Genomic DNA, 12,500 nt, shown 5'->3' on the forward strand with positions numbered 1-12,500 from the left:
AACTTAGTCAGGCAGGCAACGGTCAAAACAGGAGCAAACTGTATCGGGGGTAATCCAAAAGCGTAGTCTAGGTCACGTGCAAAGAGGTCGGTGCAGGCGGCAAACAGCATAAACAATAAACAAGGCAAGGATCAAAATAATAATAATAATTCCTTACATTTATATAGCGCTTTACTAGACACTCAAAGCGATTTACACGTTTTTGGAGGGAATCTCCTCATCCACCACCAGTGTGCAGCATCCACCTGGATGAAGCTACGACAGCCATGGCAGCTGATTGGTGGAGAGGAGACAGAGTGATGAAGCTATTTATGATATAGGGATGGTTAGGAGGCCATGATGTACAGAGGCCAGTGGGCAGATTTGGCCAGGATGCCGGGGTTAACCCCTACTCTTTTTCAAAGGACACCCTGGGATTTTAAGGACCACAGAGAGTAAGGACCTCGGTTTAACGTTCATCTGAAAGACGGCGCTCGCTGAGCAGTATAGAGTCCCCATCAATATTCTGTGAAGTTAGGACCCACACAGACCACAGATTGAGCGCCCCCTGCTGGTCTCACAAAAGGCATGGCAAGATTAGACAGGAATAACTCTTAATAATGTTACAGGTGAACAAGCCTAAGCAGTGTTTGTGAGAATGTGAGGTGTATATATAGGCCCGATGCCAATTTTATTTTTGTTTGAATTTGAATTTATTTTATTCAAAAGGGACAGTGCTCATTAATAAACAGTAAAACTGTAAATAAGCCACAGTGGTGATCTGGAACTGGTGTGTGTTAGGTGCTTGATGGGAAAAGTTCAGTGGCAGAATTGTAAATCGGGTAATAGTGAATGTTTTCCAGCGATCTGCAAGAGCAAGATCGCTGATGTTTGTGACATTAGCCCTCTTATGAATACATATTTTTTTAATTTTTCCCAAATGATGACAGAGCAAGGAATTTTTCACAGTATTTCCTATAATATTTTTTCTCCTGGAGAAAGTCTTTTTTGTTTTATTTCGACTAGAATAAAAACAGTTTTTTATATTTTTTAAGCCATTTTAAGGTCAATATTATTAGCCCCCTTAAACAATATTTGTTTTGGATCGTCTACAGAACAAACCACAGTTATATAATGACTTGCCTAATTACCCTAACTTACCCTAATTATCATAGTTAAGCCTTTAAATGTCACTTTAAGCTGAATACTAGTGTCTTGAAGAATATCTAGTCAAATATTATTTACTGTCATCATGGAAAAGATCAAATAAATCAGTTATTAGAAATGAGTTATTAAAACTATTATGATTACAAATGTGTTGAAGAAAATCGTTAAACAGAAATTTGGGGAAAAATATACAGGGGGGCTAATTATTCAGACTTCAACTGTATTCCCAGTATAGAGCATGCTGTCTGTGTGTGTGTTGTGCAGGTGGTGCAGATGCTGCAGTCTCTGGGCAGTCTGGAAGCGTGGCTGGAGGCAGTGGAGCTCTCCATCAGGCAGGCGTCTCTATCTGGAGACCCAGAGTCCGTGAGTGTTGCGGAGCAGGAGAGCCGAGAGCTGGAGCAGGAGCTGGAGACCCGACGGCTGGAGCTGAGAGACCTGCGGCTGGAGGTGGATCGTCTGAGCAGACAGAAACACCTCCAGACGCAGCTGCTGCCCGCTCGACTGATGGAGGTGGAGAAGAAGTATGTGCTCCAGGCTTCTCCTAAATGATTATCCCCACTGGATATTTTTCCCTATTCTGTTTAATGGAGAGAAGATTTTCTTCAACACATTTGTAATCATAATAATTTTAATAACTCATCTCTAATAACTGATTTATTTTATCTTTTCCATGATGACAGTAAATAATATTAGACTAGATATTCCTAAAGACACTAGTATTCAGCTTAAAGTAACCTTTAATGGCTTAACTAGGTTAATTAGGCAGGTTAGGGTAATTAGGCATGTCATTGTATAACAGTGGTTTGTTCTGGAGACAATCCAAAACAAATATAGCTTAAGGCGGCTAATAATATTGACCTTAAAAGGTTTTTTAAAAATTAAAAATTGCTTTTATTCTAGCCAAAATAAAACAAAAAAGAAGAAAAAATATAATGGGAAATACTGTGAAAAGGTGTGTGTGCTGGTCTAAGTATTAGTGTATGTGTGTTTTAGGTTCAGCAGTGTGCAGACGGCTCTGACGCAGCAGACCTCAGAGCTGAAAGACACACGGATGCTCACTGAGTTCCTGGAGAAGCTGGAGCTGGAGGAAAACCACTACACTCTGGGAAAGGTCTGAACATTTATTCAGTCATGCATTCATGCATTCATTCATTCATTCATTCATTCATTCACTAAAATAATTATCCCTGAATTAACAGGGTCCATGTTTTGCGATTCACAAGTTTTCCTGTTTATTTACGAATTGCATGAGCTGCTCTCTTCTGTTAATTTTTGATTTTGAAAAATACAACTGATCAGTTTAACAGAGTGCATAATATTTCACTTTCACTTTATTTGTATAGCGCTTTTACAATGTAGATTGTGTCAAAGCAGCTTTACATAAAAGATCATAGCAAATTGAAACAGTGTAGTTCAGTATTTAGTGTTTAAGTTCAGTTCAGTTCAGTTCAGTGTGGTTTATTAGTCACTATTGAGGGCCTAAACACTGAGCAGCAAATCCATCGATGCGCAGCTCTACAGATCCCGAACCATGCAAGCTAGTGGTGACAGCGGTGAGAGAAAATTTTTATTTATAATTTATAATATAGTTATTCGTTTATAACGAGTACTATAATTTTAGTAGTTTAAAAAATATATATATATATTGTGTAAGAAATAATGTATATTGAAATAATTTATAGAGATGTATGTTTGTAAAATAACAGAAAAGCTGTTGGCAGTTTATCACTTGGTTTTTGTACTGTAATTTATAACACAAATACAGACAATATGTCACTTAAAAGCATTTAAGTCCTCACTTTTTCTAAAATCACTATTATGCCCCAAATCTAGGGGAAAACAACATGGGCTTAATAAGCGGAAAAAAACAAATGTTGTGGGTGGTGGGTTTCCCAAACAAAACTAAAACTTAATGCAAAAGATCCCCTTTGGTCGACGACTAAAATCTGACACTCATGAGAGTAATTAAATAGATTTGTTATAGAAAAATAGTAGTTTTAAATGAGCATCTTATTTAAATGAGCAAGTAAATGAACTAAATTACCTATAAATATTTAAAGAAAAATACTGGAAGCTCAGCTTTTTTTCTAAACATAAACACAGTCAAAAGTAATCAAATAAATAGGCAGGCCACCCTTACAAGCTCAAACTCTCAAAAGGTTAAACGTATGAACAATAGTACAAGATTAAATGTTGATTGTTGGCCGGAGGGGTGAGGGAAATCCAGGAGCTCCTCTCCCACCAACCGTCGCACCACAAGTAAGCTCTCCAAACTCTGAAGTTCCTTTTTATAGGCCTCCACGACCAGCAGCCAATCAGAGCATGGATCACGTTGGAATGGGAGCCTATGGAATAACAGAAAATAACAAGAAGGCGGGAAAAAGAAAAAGACACATGCAATGTTCATTTATTCATTTTCTTGTCGGGTTAGTCCCTTTATTAATCCCGGGTCACCACAGCGGAATGAACCGCCAACTTATCCAGCAGGTTTTTACACAGCGGATGCCCTACCAGCTGCAACCCATCTCTGGGAAACATCCACACACTCTCATACACTATGGACAATTTAGCCTACCCTATTTACCTGTACCGCATGTCTTTGGATTGTGGCTCAGTTGGCGTTTCTGTGTGGAGTTTGCATGTTCTCCCTGCGGTTGCATGGGTTTCCTCCGGGTGCTCTGGTTTCCCCCACAGTCCAAAGACAAGCGGTACAGGTGATTTAGGTAGGCTAAATTGTCCGTAGTGTATGAGTGTGTGTGTAAATGTGTGTGTGGATGTTTCCCTGAGATGGGTTGCGGCTGGAAGGGCATTCGCTGCGTAAAAACTTGCTGGATGAGTTGGTGGTTCATTCCACTGTGGCGACCCCGGATTAATAAAGGGACTAAGCCGACAAGAAAATGAATGAATTATTTTTAGACAATTAAACGTCAATGAACCAAAACAGACAAATCGCATAATCTGAATTATTTTTTAAACATTAATCAATAAAGATATTTATACGGTGTTAACGCGCTTGTTTTACACTCTCTTTTCTTGCTGCAGCCGCTGTGCAGTGATCTGGACTCTGGAGCTTCTCTTCTGGGCCGCAGACATGATGATCGGCTGATGGAGGCCATCGGGAATCCTGTCAAGGAGCTCCGAGAAGCAGTGGAGATGCTGAACGATACGGCCCGCGAGAGAGGCAGAACGCAGACTCATGACCACAGCATACAGCAGCTCATCAACACGGTGAGCAGAGCGAGACAAACTTTTCCTAGAAACCGTTTGTTGATGCAAAACTACAATTATTTACACAGTTTACACCAGGCATGTCCAAACTCGGTCCTGGAGGGCCGTTGTCCTGCAAGGTGTAGTTCCAACCCCAATCAGACACACCTGGGCTAGCTAATCAAGCTCATACTAAGCATTCTAGAAACATCCTTGCAGGTGTGTTGAGGCAAGTTGGAGCTAAAATCTGCAGGACACCTGCCCTCCAGGACTGAGTTTGGACACCCCTGGTTTTCACAACATCATGAATTTGAAAGTGAAAGTAAAAGGCATGCGTGGAAGGATGCCCCCATATCTGGTTTATGTCTCCCCCTTGTGTCTAATACAGAAAATGCAGCGTGGTTAGAATAAATAACCGCAATTAGACGGTTGTAATAATAGAAACAGGTCTAGTCAGAAATGGACCTTCAAGTGTTTTATTAAATTAATCCACACATACTATTTATGTATCACTGGTTTCCCAGCATGCCATGGTGTCGGCGCGGGTGGAGCAGTGTCTACGGCGCTGTGCTGAACTTGCTGAAGACGTGGTGGAAATGGAGAGTGAGATGGCAGTCAGGTGTGAGCCGGATCGATGCGGACTGGATGATCTGCAGGAGTACCAGGACCAGCTGGAGGTATGGGTTCACCCAACTATACTTCCATAGAAAATGTTGCAAAGCAAATTCTGTCCGAAAAATGGTCTAGTTTATGTTTTAGCTACTTTTTAGGACCAATTAGATATTTTGCATTGCTAGTTTAGTTTGTATGACATCTAAGAACATTTTCTTAAAGATCTGTATGTAAGTTTTTGACTCTTCTAAAGTATAAAAATACCATCAAAATATCATAATATGTATGCAGATATTTAAGAAATATGCTAATGAACATTTCCCAGAGATGGGTTGCGGCTGGAAGGGCATCCGCTGCGTAAAAACTGCATATTTCATTCATTCAGTCAGTCATGAAGGCTCTCAAAGTATGCGTCCCTGACCAAAATGTGACCTCCGGTGGACAGTAGCAGACTCTGAAATGAGACATAGTAATGCATTATTGTTATTTTTATTATCAGATTTTTTTTTTTTAATCTGTGGTCCTGAAATTGAGGTGTATTTTAGGTAGATTACATTATATTTTTGTTAACTAATTAATCAATAGCCAAATGTATTATTTTGCTAGCACAAATTAAGTGAATTGTATTTGTTAATTAATTAACAACCTGATTTATTAATTTATTAGCAAAAAAAAAAGTAGATTACATTATATTTATGTTATTTTCCTAATTAATCCCCTGATTAATTACTTTGTTAGCATAAAAGTAAATACAATATATTTGTTTTAAAAAAATAATTACTAGCCTATTTAATAATTTTGATAGCATAAAATAAGCAGATTCCATTATATTTATGTTAAATCATGAATTAATATCCTAATTATATTAATCATTTTGTTAGCAAATAATAAGGAGGTTGCATTATATTTGTGTTAAGTAATGAATTAATATCTTAATAAATAATTTTGTTAGCAAATAATAGGCAGATTACCTTTGTGTTAAATAATGAATTAATATCCTATTTAATCATTTTGTTAGCAAATAATAAACGCGTTACATTATATGTGTGTTTAATAATGAATTAATATCCTAATTAGTCCTTTGGCAAGTGTATAATAAGCAGATTACATTATATTTGTGTTAAATATTGAATTAATACCCTGATTAATCATTTTGATAGCAAATAATAAGCAGATTACATTATATTTGTGTTAAATATTGAATTAATACCCTGATTAATCATTTTGATAGCAAATAATAAGCAGATTACATTATATTTGTGTTAAATAATAAGTTAATATCCTAATTAATCCTTTGATAAGTGTATAATAAGCAGATTAGATTATATTTGTGTTAAATAATAAATTAATATCCTAGTAAATAGTTTTGTTAGCAAATAATAAGCAGATTACATTATATTTGTGTTAAATAAATAATAAATATCCTAATTAATCATTCTGATAGCAAATAATAAGCAGATTACATTATCTTTTTGTTAAATATTTAATTAATCTCCTAATTAATCCTTTGGTAAGTGTATAATATGCAGATTACATTATATTTGTGTTAAATAACTAATTAATATCCTAATTAGTCATGTTTAAAGCATATAATAAACACATTACATTATATTTGTGTTAAATAATGAATTAATATATTAATAAGTCATGTTTAAAGCATATAATAAACACATTACATTATATTTGTGTTAAATAATGAATTAATATATTAATTAATCATTTTGTTAGCATAAAACAATAGCTAACAATTATAATAATACTTCTATCACAGTCTGAGCTTGTTTTATGCATGCATATTGTTGTGCGGAGATGTTAGTTAAACCCATTTTCACGAGTTTCACAGTTGTTTATTTGATAAAACAGTCAATCCAGCCAGCAAAGGAGTGTTTTTGTAACACAACAACCCAAAGTCCATATCATTCATCAAGGCTCAGGAACAGGAAGCATCTTGTTTTCTGGCACTCGATGACCTTGCAGTGTTGATCTAACGGAAATGACTTTCTCCCACCTCTCTGCTGATGAATTTATTTTAGCACATTGTTTCGAGAATCTGTTTCCTGTTGTGGCTGAGGTCTGACATCCACGGAGACTTGTGCTTGGTAATGAAGCCCACACAGGACTTCATTATCCACACAGGACTGCATTGTGTGAGAGTTTTTGGCATTTATGATGTGTATCTACGTGTCGGCTGATTCATTTGTGAATTCAGCGCTGTGCATTGTGGGCTGCGTTCATGCAACAGAGCCTTAGTGGTGTATATTGCACAAACACACACACACACATCTGTCTGCAAAGCCTGAAGCATAAGATATGATCTAATGGCTCATGCTGAAATAGTCTGACGCTCATGCACAAAGCATCTGTCAGACTCTGAAGTGCAGACGCGGATCTGAAACACTGATTCTGATTAAGCCTTTAACAATGCATGTGGAAAGCATGTGCTTCATTTTACTGATGTTCAGTTAAAGACAAAATTAATAGCCCTCCTGTGAAATTATAATTCCCTTTTTCCAAATATTTGAACATGTTGATTTCTTTTTAAACATAATATTTTTAATAGCTGATTTCTGATAACGATTATCAGTGGTTATCAGCTGATAGATATGGGCCAGTAGGGGCCCTCTGCGCCTACTGGTAGGCTTAGAAGGCTGTTATCATTCATCCACAGGCACGTGCACACATAGGGCTCAACCTGTGCAGTGCACATGCCCTTTTTAGTCTTGGATAGAATGTGCCCTTCCAAAATGATCAAAAGTGCCCCCGCGACGCGGCACACTCTCGGTCCCGCTCTTCAGTAGGCGCGCGACAACACCACTCGAGTACGCGCGAGACAACACAGCTGATCAACACCGCTATTCAGTACGCGCACAGCCTATAATCCCCTATAATCGCATGTGCTTTGACTGTGAGGGAAACCGGAGCACCCGGAGGAAACCCACGCCAACACGGGGAGACCATGCAAACTCCACACAGAAATGCCAACTGACCGGACGCGAACCAGCGACTTTCTTGCTGTGAGGCCACAGTGCTAACGACTGAGCCAATGTGTTACCCTTGCAAAGTAACTAGTTATTTCAAATATTTGTCAATTTTATTTAAAGAATATTTCAATATATTTAAAATCACAATAATTTTGTATCGTGATGCAAATATCGTGATAATTATCACGTGGATCCTTTTCACAAGCTGGTTATGGCGTGTTTAACGATCACCAGCATCTTAAATCCTTGAAATGTTTTTAATGTGTTGATTTTTTTTCTTATATTTTAAATGTTTGTACATTTATATGTAATTACTTATATATTATATCATCTTTGCATTAAATTACCACTGAATTAAACTAATTACTGCTTATTAGGCATGGGTCTGTATAAGATTCTGACTGTATGATAACCTTGGATAAAAGGGGGCTGCACAGTGGCGTTCGCCTCACAGCAAGAAGGTCGCATGCTTGTGCCTCGGCTGGGTCAGTTGGCGTTTCTGTTTAAAGTTTGCATGTTCTCCCTGTGTTCGCGTGAGTTTCATCCGGGTGCTCCGGTTTCCCCCGCAAGTCCAAAGACATGCGGTACAGGTGAATTGGGTAGGCTAAATTGTCCGTAGTGTATGAGCGTGTATGAATGTTTCCCAGTGATGGGTTGCAGCTGAAAGGCCATCCACTGTGTAAAACATATGCTAGATAAGTTGGCGGTTCATTCTGCTGTGGCGACCCCTGATTAATAAAGGGACTAAGCCAAAAAGAAAATGAATGAAGAAAATAAATAAATGTCTGGGTAGAAAAAAACAACAAAAAAAATACTTTTTTCCCCCATTGATCACAATATATTTTATTTTAAGAAACACTTAAAATATTTTAGTAGCAGTAAACATATCAGGCTAAAGAATTCAACTAAATCGTAAACTAAAAACTTGTGCTGGCCGAATTCCCTCAATCCGCCCTTACCCATCATGGCCCACCTGTCATCCCCATCTACCAAATCGGCTCTATCACTGTCTCTCCACTCCCCCTATAGCTGGTGTGTGGTAAGTGCACTTGTGCCATTGTTCTGTGGCTGCCGTCGCATCATTCAAGTGGATGCTGCACACTGGTGGTGCTTTAGAGAGCCCCCCTCATGATTTTAAGCGCTTAGGGTGTATGGCCATTCACGATAAATACAGTTATATGCAATTGAAACCAGAAGTGTACATACGCTGTATAAAAAGGCAAATTACCATTTTAAAAAAAAAGTATTTTTCTCTAAGTTCTCTAAACTTTATCACATTTGTTTTTGTTGTGCTTAATAGCAGAATAATGAGAGAGATATTCTTTGAGAAATTGTTATAATTTTTCTTGAAAGTCAAGTTTACATACAATAAGATTATTCTGCCTCTGAAAAGGCTCAGATGATGATGTCAAGGTTTTGGAAGTTTCTGATTGGCTAATTGACAACATTTGAGTTAATTGGAGGCACAACTGTAGAACAGTATTACAGGAAAACCTCAAACACACACTGCTGCCTTGTGTGACAACATGGGAAAATCAACAAGCCAGAATCAACAACAAAGCCAGATTACAATCTGCTAAATTACACTGGGGAGAAGACTCATTTCTGGAGACAGGTCCTGTGCTCTGATGGAACTAAGATTGAACTGTTTGGCCATAATGACCAGTGTTACATTTGGAGGACAAAGGGGAAAGCTTAAAAGCCTAGAAACACCATCCCAACTGTGAAGTATGGGGGCGGCAGCATCTTAGTGTAGGGCTGTTTTGCTGCAGGTCCACTTCACAGCATAGATGGCATCATGAAGAAAGAACATTATGTAGAAATACTGAAGCAACATCTCAAGACATCAGCCAGGAAATTAAAACTTGGCCACAAATGAGTCTTCCAAACAGACCATGACCCTAAGCATACTGCCAAATTAGTTCAAATGTGCTTTAAGGACAACAGAGTGAATGTTTTGGAGTGGCCATCACAAAGCCCTGATCTCAATCCAATAGAAAATTTGTGGGCAGAGTTGAAAAAGCTTGTGCGAGCAAGACAGCCTACAAATCTGACTCAGTTACAGCAATTCTGTTTTGAGGAATGGGCCAAAATTCCTGCAAACTATTGTGAGAAGCTTGTGGAAGGATACCCAAAACATTTAACCAAAGTTATACAGTTTAAAAGCAAAGCTAAAAAAAAAAAAGCAAGGAAATGTGTGTAAACTTTCGACTGTCTAGAAATTAATAAAACATTCTCAAAAAACAAAATAAATAAAATTATCTCATTATTGTGGCATTTAGCAAATGTAAATCATTTATGGTAATCCTAACAGACTTAAAATAGTAAACGTTTAGTATGATTTACCATCAGACATTCTTTGTGGTTATGTTCCTTTTTTAGAGTTTATGTCAACTTCTGGTTTCAACTGTAAATACATTTCATTTCATTACATTAAATCATTGACTTCTGCTGTCTTCATTAGTGTCAAAAACACTGATTTAATTACAACTTAAAGAGGCATTTTTACAGATCTTTTTTTTTTCTGTGGATATAAAGTAAAGTCACTGCACTGTTCAGGTCTAGAGCTTGCTTGGATGTTGGTTTATAAGCAGTTTGCTTTTTAAACGTTTCCTGGGGGCTGACCAGTAGCTTTTGGTGTGGAGACAGTGGCGTAGCAGCCGGGCCCACAGGGCACGCACTGCGGGGGGGCCCGCGTGATAGGGGGCCCCACGTCGTTGCGATTTTCAATAATTTAAAATCTGGCAACCGCAATAATTAAACTCTTGGGAACAACTGTGGTCGGAACCAAAGTTCACAGGTCTGTGTTCTCTGAACTCCTCTCAAGCGGTGGACTACTTCATTCTGATTGCTTGCCGCCGAACCGCGTCAGAGCTCATACCATAAAGTTGACTTGATTTCAACTCTCCTCGACGCTCACACCGGAGAAGACGCGTCGCGCTGTTCCTCCCCGCCGGTTCTCATTAAAAATGAATGACTTCTGCCTACTTTGACGCTCTCGCAGCTTTCTGTTAGTGATCGCTCCTCAGTTTGTGAAGGCTTCCCCGCGTTGTCGCTCCACCCCGCCTCCTTTCCCCGCTCCTGAGTTTGTGATCGCTCCTTAGTTTGTAAACGCTCCTCAGTTTGTGAAGGCTTCCCAGCGTTGTCGCTCCACCACCCCGCCTCCCTTCCCTGCTCCTCAATTTGTTATCGATCTCCCCCCCCCCCCCCCCCCCCCCCCCCCCCCCCCGGGGATACTGTTGCCCTAAAAACTACAATTAAAAAAATATACTGTAAAGTAAATAAAATACTGTAGAAATGGTATAACAGGACATTTTTTCAGGTTTAAAACCTTGACTTTTCCAAACCGTGGTAAACCTTAGAATCGGTTGTCGTCCCATGCCTCCCCTTATATGTGTTGTTTTTTGGTGCAGGCTGAATACGGGCTGTTGCAGCAGGAGGTGGAGCTGATGGAGAGTCTGTGGATCCGCCTGTCAGACGTGTGTCCCGAGAGGATGACCAGCGTCAGCTCTGAGATTCAGAGCAGTCTGAACTCCTGGATGGAGCTCAGCAAGAGTCTGAGTGAAAACAAGAAGAGGCTCCTGCAGTTCACACAGCTGAGGCACTTCTTCAGGAGATACCTGGACATGATGTGAGGAAATGACGGAAGAACGGCTCGCTTTATTTTGCATTCTCTTAAAGGGATCGTTCATCCAAAAATGAACATTTACTCACTGTTTACTCTCCCTCAAGTGGTTATAAACCTTTATGGGTTTCTTTCTTCTATTGAACACTAAAGAAGATGTTTTGAAGAATGCTGAAAAACTGTAACCATTAACTTCCTTTGGAAAAACAAATACAATTGAAATCGAAAGTTACAGGTTTCCAGCTTTCCACAATCTTCTTTTGTGTTCAACAGAATAGAGGACGTCAAACAGCGTGCAAACTTTAGCGTACCCAATTCACCTATATCGCTTGTGTTTGGACTGTGAGGGAAACCGGAGCACCCGGAGAAAACCCACGCCATAACGGGGAGAACATGCAAACTCCACACAGAAATGCCAACTTACCCAGCTGGCGCTCAGACCAGCGACCTTTTTGCTGTGAGGTAACAGCGATCCCCACCATGGTGGCGCAGTGGGTAGCACTGTCATCTATAACACTCCCTATAATAATTCATGACAAAATATATATAATATACATACATTCACACTCATTTGCTGCTGCTGTACTTGTTGGCGGACAGTGTGTAACAATCATAGAGCCAATAAGAGAGAATTGTTGGTGATATGCATTGCTGAATAACTTTCCTGCAACAAACATTTTTATTGGCCATGTGGATGAAAATGAAAGTTGTTTAATTTTTATTACATAAATGATAACAGGCATAATAACAAAGAATATGAAATATGTACAAATAATTTGGAGTAAAATACCCATCACCCCCCTGCCCCCAACCCCCCTTCATATGCGCAATATCACACAAGTAGCAGTGCGATATGGCTGTATTTAACCACTACGGGTGTAATCTTGCATTAATACAACAGTTCGACGGCACAATCTTGTACATAAAAA

General features: G+C 38.9%; 1 protein-coding gene and 2 long non-coding RNA genes across 8 annotated transcripts in view; 2 read left to right on the forward strand and 1 right to left on the reverse strand.

Moving 5' to 3' along the window:
- The window catches only part of LOC147841213 (uncharacterized), a 30,072-nt gene extending 19,888 nt beyond the window's left edge, over positions 1-10,184 (reverse strand). Inside the window, exons 1-2 of the long non-coding RNA XR_015506504.1 lie at positions 9,546-10,184; positions 7,835-8,900 (exon numbers count right to left, since the gene is read on the reverse strand). This is a non-coding gene — a long non-coding RNA (uncharacterized LOC147841213). The remainder of the gene's footprint in view (positions 1-7,834; positions 8,901-9,545) is intronic.
- Positions 1-12,500, forward strand: part of LOC147841212 (uncharacterized) — a 1,204,737-nt gene that overhangs the window by 271,555 nt on the left and 920,682 nt on the right. The window lies entirely within an intron of this gene.
- Positions 1-12,500, forward strand: part of mymx (myomixer) — a 111,112-nt gene that overhangs the window by 65,926 nt on the left and 32,686 nt on the right. For all 6 annotated transcript variants that reach the window (XM_087279775.1, XM_087279778.1, XM_087279774.1 and 3 more), the window contains exons 16-20: positions 1,411-1,667; positions 2,140-2,257; positions 4,189-4,374; positions 4,878-5,030; positions 11,360-11,577. In XM_087279775.1, coding sequence (XP_087135901.1) covers positions 1,411-1,667; positions 2,140-2,257; positions 4,189-4,374; positions 4,878-5,030; positions 11,360-11,577 — 932 coding nt within the window. The remainder of the gene's footprint in view (positions 1-1,410; positions 1,668-2,139; positions 2,258-4,188; positions 4,375-4,877; positions 5,031-11,359; positions 11,578-12,500) is intronic.

This window comes from Danio rerio, chromosome 13 (assembly GCF_052040795.2).
Source record: "Danio rerio strain M-AB ecotype USA chromosome 13, GRCz13ab, whole genome shotgun sequence".
In the NCBI taxonomy this organism is placed as follows: domain Eukaryota; kingdom Metazoa; phylum Chordata; class Actinopteri; order Cypriniformes; family Danionidae; genus Danio; species Danio rerio.